Source organism: Notothenia coriiceps, unplaced genomic scaffold, assembly GCF_000735185.1.
Source record: "Notothenia coriiceps isolate Sejong01 unplaced genomic scaffold, NC01 NC01_scaffold00029304, whole genome shotgun sequence".
Taxonomy (NCBI): Eukaryota; Metazoa; Chordata; class Actinopteri; order Perciformes; family Nototheniidae; genus Notothenia; species Notothenia coriiceps.
Genome location: NW_011362005.1, coordinates 1,042 through 7,075, shown reverse-complemented (window position 1 = coordinate 7,075; position 6,034 = coordinate 1,042). Strand labels below are relative to the sequence as shown.

The 6,034-nt window shown below is 41.9% G+C and overlaps 1 protein-coding gene across 1 annotated transcript in view; it reads right to left on the bottom strand.

The window, feature by feature from the left end:
- LOC104958770 (trichohyalin-like) overlaps nucleotides 1-5,288 on the bottom strand; it is a gene marked incomplete at its 3' end in the record, with an annotated part of 18,348 nt that extends 13,060 nt beyond the window's left edge. The window contains exons 1-2 of the mRNA XM_010786571.1: nucleotides 5,153-5,288; nucleotides 1,970-2,015 (exon numbers count right to left, since the gene is read on the bottom strand). Coding sequence (XP_010784873.1) covers nucleotides 1,970-2,015; nucleotides 5,153-5,287 — 181 coding nt within the window. The remainder of the gene's footprint in view (nucleotides 1-1,969; nucleotides 2,016-5,152) is intronic.
- Nucleotides 5,289-6,034: the final 746 nt, after the last annotated feature.

Genomic DNA, 6,034 nt, shown 5'->3' with positions numbered 1-6,034 from the left:
GGAGGGGGTGTTACCTTATAGGCCTGGTAGTGCAAGAACGAACTAAACGCCCTGCTCGCAACGTCAGCCCTTTTTCTTTACAACTCGCCGTGGCAGTGTGTGAAGTATTCCTCACCACTGGAAAAGGAAGGCCGGTCTAATGTGTTGTGTAGTTCGGGGTAACTGTGGTCGGGATACAGTGCGGTCAGATATGTCGTGTACTCCCCCCGTCTCGAAATGAGACACACACACAACACGTTGAAGGTATAAATAAATAACGTCGTGAACTGCGTGTGTGTTGCGTACCGCATTAAAGGTGACCCCTGTCCCCCCTGTACAGGCGGCGTGGAAAAATCTTTATGACAACACACAGGGGGGTGAAATGTTTATAAAAATAATAATAAAAAATTGCGTTAGGCAGTAGCGGTGCCTCCTCGTGTGTCGGAGACACTCGCTCGCTCGCGCTGCTTCTCTCTCTCTCTCTCTCTCTCTCTCTCTCTCTCCTTCTCTCTCTCTCCTCTCTGTCTCTCTCACTCACTCTGTCGCTCTCTCTCTCTCTCTCCTCTTCACTCTGTCACTCTGTCACTCTCTCTCTCTCTCTTTCGCTTTGTCTCTCTCTCTCTCTCGCTTGTCTCTCTCTCTTTTCGCTCTTGCTTCTCGCCTCGCTCTGTCTTCTCACTCTTTCTCTCGCTCTGTTCTCTCTCTCTCGCTCGTCTCGCTACTGTCTCTCTCTCGCTCACTCTGTCTCTCTCTCTCGGCTCTGTTCTCGTCTCGGCTTAACTCTGTCTCTCGCTCTGTCTCTCTCTCTCTCTCGCTCGCTCTTGTCTCTCTCTCGCTCAACTCTGTCTCTTCTCTCTCTCTCGCTCGCTCTGTCTCTCTCTCGCTCTGTCTCTCTCTCTCTCGTCTCTCTCTCTCTCGCTTCACTGTCTGTCTCTCTATCGTTCACTCTGTCTCTCGGCTCGCTCTGTCTCTCTCTCTCTCTCTCTCTCTCGCTCTCTCTGCTGCGCTCTGTCTCTCTCTCTCTCTCTCGCTCCGCTCGCTCTATTCTCTCTCTCGCTCTCTCGATACCTCTTGGTGTGGTAATAGATAATTATATTTATTTCAGTCTTTACTAAGGTTACGCATGATATCCTGTCATTTTTCAACAATCATTTTATACGTATTAATTTTTCTTTATTACGATTGAACCATTGTATTCTAATTCTTATTGTTCAAATTTACTAAACAATAACCAACACTAGTATAAGATTTCTACAACCTAATAACTTTTCATATGTCGAGGGAAAGTAGACATCACAACTCTCGACATAGGTAATGTAAGTACAACACGAGTTTTACGTGGTCTAACTTACGTAAATTGAAGTGTAAATTTTTATTTAGAAAGCCCCCCTCGTACGGGGGCCTGGGGGGATCTCCTCCCACTCCAGGTGGGGTTATTTCGTCCAATTCATTAATTTAAACTTATGTACAAGAAAAATCAATTTGTGACCCACCTTTGCCCAGGGTGTCTGGGTTTGTCGTGTGTTTCCAATTTTACAGTCTCGTATATCATGTACACAGTGGTGACACGAATCCACTCTCGATGAAGTGTTTTTGTTCAGCTACTCGTGAACCACAATCATAGACCAAAACGTCACATATTTGAATGTAATGTCAGTAGTACACAGCACAATCTGTGAAAAGGTTTAGCTGAAGGACACCTAGCGGTATTGTCCATCCGTTACAGTGTCCTCGATAAACCTATTTCACAGATTGTCCACTTGTATTACAGTACAACTACATCACCCGACGCTTGTGACACTCAGGGACTAGCGATTGTGTTCCAACATAGGTGACGTGTGATCGAGAGTATGATCTTGTACAAACCACTGGGGACGTATATACAGACTGTAAATTGGAAACACACGACAAACCCAGACACCCTGGGCAAAGGGTCACAATGATTTTCTTGTACCATAAGTAAATTAATAGAATTGACGAAATAACCCACCTGGAGTGGAGGTAGATCCCCCCAGGCCCCCGTACGAGGGGCCTTTCTAAATAAAATTTACAACTTCAATTTACGTAGTTAGACACGTAAAACTCGTGTTGTAACTACATACCTATGTCGAGAGTTGTGAAGTCTACTTTCCCTCGACATATGAAAAGTTATTAGGGTTTGTAGAAATCTTATACTAGTGTTGGTTATTGTTTAGTAAATTTGAACAAAATAAGAATAGAATACAATGGTTCAATCGTAATCAAAGAAAATATATAGTATAAAATGATTAGTGAAAAATGACAGGATATCATGCGTAACCTATTAGTAAGACTGAAATAAATATAATTTATCTAATTACCACACAAGAGGGATCGGAGAAGCGAGAGAGAGAGATAGCAGGCGAGCCGAGCGAGAGAGAGAGAGAGAGACAGAGCGGCGAGAGAGAGCGAGAGAGTAGAGAGAGAGAGAGACAGAGCGAGCGGAGAGACAGAGTGAACGAATAGAGAGACAGAAGTGAGCGAGAGAGAGAGAACGAGAGAGAGAGAGACAGAGCGAGACGAGAGACAGAGCGAGCGAGAGAGAGAGAGAGAACAGAGTGAAAGGCGAGAGAGAGACAGAAGCGAGCGAGAGAGAGAGAGAGACAGAGCGAGAGACCAGAGTAAGCGAGAGAGAGACAGAGCGAGAGAGAGAGACAGAGTGAGCGAGAGAGAGACAGAGCGAGACAGAGCGAGAGAGAGAGAGAGAGAGAGAGAAAGAGTGAGCGAGACAGAGCGAGCGAGAGAGACAGAGCGAGAAAGAGAGAGAGACAGAGCGAGAGAGAGAGAGGACAAAGCGAGAGAGAGAGAGAGAGTGACAGAGTGACAGAGTGAGAGAGAGAGAGAGAGAGAGAGTGACATGATGAGTGAGAGAGACAGAGAGAGAGAGAGAGAGAGAGAGAGAGAGAGAGAGAGAGAGAAGAGAGAGAGAGAGCGAGCCGAGCGAGTGTCTCCCGACACACGAGGAGGCACCGCTACTGCCTAACGCAATTTTTTATTATTATTTTTATAAACATTTCACCCCCCTGTGTTTGTCTTAAAGATTTTCACGCCGCCTGTACAAGGGGGGACAGGGGTCACCCTTTAATGCGGTACGCACACACACGCAAGTTCACGTTATTATATTTATACCTGTCAACGTTGTGTGGTGTGTCTCATTTCGAGACGGGAGTACACGACATATCCTGACCGCACTGATCCGGACAAGTTACCCCGACTACACAACACATCTAGACGGCCTTCCTTTCCAGTGTGAGGAATACTTCAACACTCCACGGCGGAGGTGTAACGAAAAGAAGGGCTGACGTTGCGACCAGGGCGTTAGTTCGTTCTGCACTAACCAGCTATAAGTAACACCCCCCTCCTCCCCACAATCTATCTATATCTCAACAACATTCATCTATCTCAAGCGATACTAAATCCAAAGCAAATACGTATCCCATCTAAGAAAATTAATGTAAAGGAAAAACAAAACACATAAAAAATGTAAAACCTAACGCGACCGCGCCCGTGGCACACTGATGGGGACTATATAATCACAAGTAGTAGTAGTAAAATATGAACTAATATTTATAAAACAATGTTAGATTTAGAACATTTCATCGATCATTGAACTTCAACTAACCTCATAGTATTTTATTTTTATGAAGTCATGTTCACGGACATTATGAAGGTATGCACTGATTACATGAAACAGGGACAGTAGTCTTTTGGTAGGGGGGAATGACTTCTCTGCAACACAAACTGACTGTCGGGAGGACCAGGTCAGTCCTCGTCACAAATGGACCCACCTCAGGTCTCTCCGCCTCGACCAGGCCTGTCAGTCCCCAGCGACATATCCTCCGAAAAGTACATCCGCACCCGGCTGGCGAGGTGGAGACTAACCGACTGTGGTCGGTCCTCTAGGTGTCCCTTGAAGTAGGGTATGTTGGTGTGTTGTGTTATATGTGTGCTCACTCTTCTCAGACGAATTTTTCCGACGTTTTGATCTTGTCCTTCAACAATTTGATAGAGTAGTAACATTTTTCTTCCCCTTTACCATTAAGAAGTTAAAATACAACGGATTTTAGACCTATTCCCTAACTTCCTTCGGAACTTATTTCGTCCTTTTGTGATGCATACTAGAAGTTGAAACTTCACTTTCTACCCTCTGCTACTATCGGACACACAACTTCACATTAACATAGTGACATATTATATTATATATATAATAATATATATTATATATATATATAGTTATTATACATTTGTAAACTTTACATACAATTAAATGGAAAACCATAAAGCCTAGAAACCGTTGTAACAAAGCAAGTTGAAGTACGGTTATTTCGGGGAAACTTAAACTTAAACTATAGTATGAATTAGATAGATCTTTTTAGACACCGTCTTTCCTTCCTTCAATTTGATCGTTAAGACCACACACATGGAACCACTATTCCGTTCATTACTTTTTAATAACAACTAAAGAGAGCAGTTTCAATGATGATTGTTGTGTCGAGTGCTAATACAATAAAGTATGTATATTAACATTTTATTAAAAGTTTTGTGGACAACCGGGAATCAAAACTAGTTTGCAACGAGTTTGTCCTGTATAAAGAGGCAGTCTGTAAAGGTGGTCATAGTACACATTATTTCGTCACGAACAATTATTGAGCATTTACTGAACGGATAAGAATAACGTCAGTAATTGCTAAAAAGATTTTTAGTAGTGGTCTGGAAATAATCTTTTTACTAGCCTGATTAGAGATGAGGATAGATATAGAGTTGTTGTAAGTAGATAGAGTTCGCTATGATTTAGGTTTCGTTTATGCATAGGGTAGATTCTTTTAATTACATTTCCTTTTTTGTTTTGTGTATTTTTTACATTTTGGATTCGCTTGGCGCGGGCACCGTGTTGACTACCCCTGATATAGTGTCATCATCATCATTTATTACTTGATTATAAATATTTTGTTACAATCTAAATCTGTAAAGTAGCTAGTAACTTGAAGTTGATTGGAGTAGCCTAAAATAAAAATACTTCAGTACAAGTGCCTATAATACTTCAATACGTGACTAAATGTACTTTGTCCCTGTCCATCAGAAAACCATCCCCCCTTACTGAGGAGACGTGTGTTTGACTGACAGCCCTCTGGTCCAGTCAGGAGGCAGTGTTTACCTGGGTGGAGTCAGAGAGGCGGAGCTGGTCCGGACAGTCAGGGTCGCTGTAGAGGAGGCTGTTCATGTAGGCGTGGGCCGACCGCTCCACCTCTGATTGGCTGACACCAGCCAGGAGATCCACAGGGAACTTCATCCCTACAACACACAACACAATATACACACGAGTGAGAAGAGCTGCTTAAAAGGCTGCAAAACTAGAACAGGAAGTTGTTAAACTTATCTCATCATTGTTAAAAAGAAGGGGAAATGGTAATTCTTCAATTTTATGTTGCCTAAAATCTGATAGGGATTGAAGGAAGCCTTTGAATAAAGCAGGAAAACACTAGTATGATCTTCAAACTTTGTAAAGTGAAAGATGGGGAGAGATGATAGCCTGTGTGTTGAAGTAGTAATTGTATCACTGTATATATATATATATATATATATATATGTATATATATATCAATAATATGTAAACATTTGAAATGTATGTTAATTACTTTGTATTTCGATGCTTTGGCAACATTGTTTCGTTCAACTTTCATGCCAATAAAGCCCCTTTGAATTTGAATTTGATATCATACTTAATCTATCTAGAAAAATCTGTGGCAGAAAGGAAGGAAGTTAAACTAGCAATTCTGGTGTGTGTACTTGAGTGATAAGGCAGTAATGAAAAATTATTGTTGATTTCTCTCGTCAAAGTACTACTAACAACAACAGCTCACGATTATGTTATTTCATACATATAATTGTAAAATAATTTTCAAAAACACCTGTTGGCCTTAGTTTTGATCAAACGTTGCTCAAACAGGACATATTTCTCCGTCAGACATTTCCACAGTATCATGTGTAATAAAGCAGTGCTTGTTATAACTCGTAACTGATTGCTTCCTTATGCAGT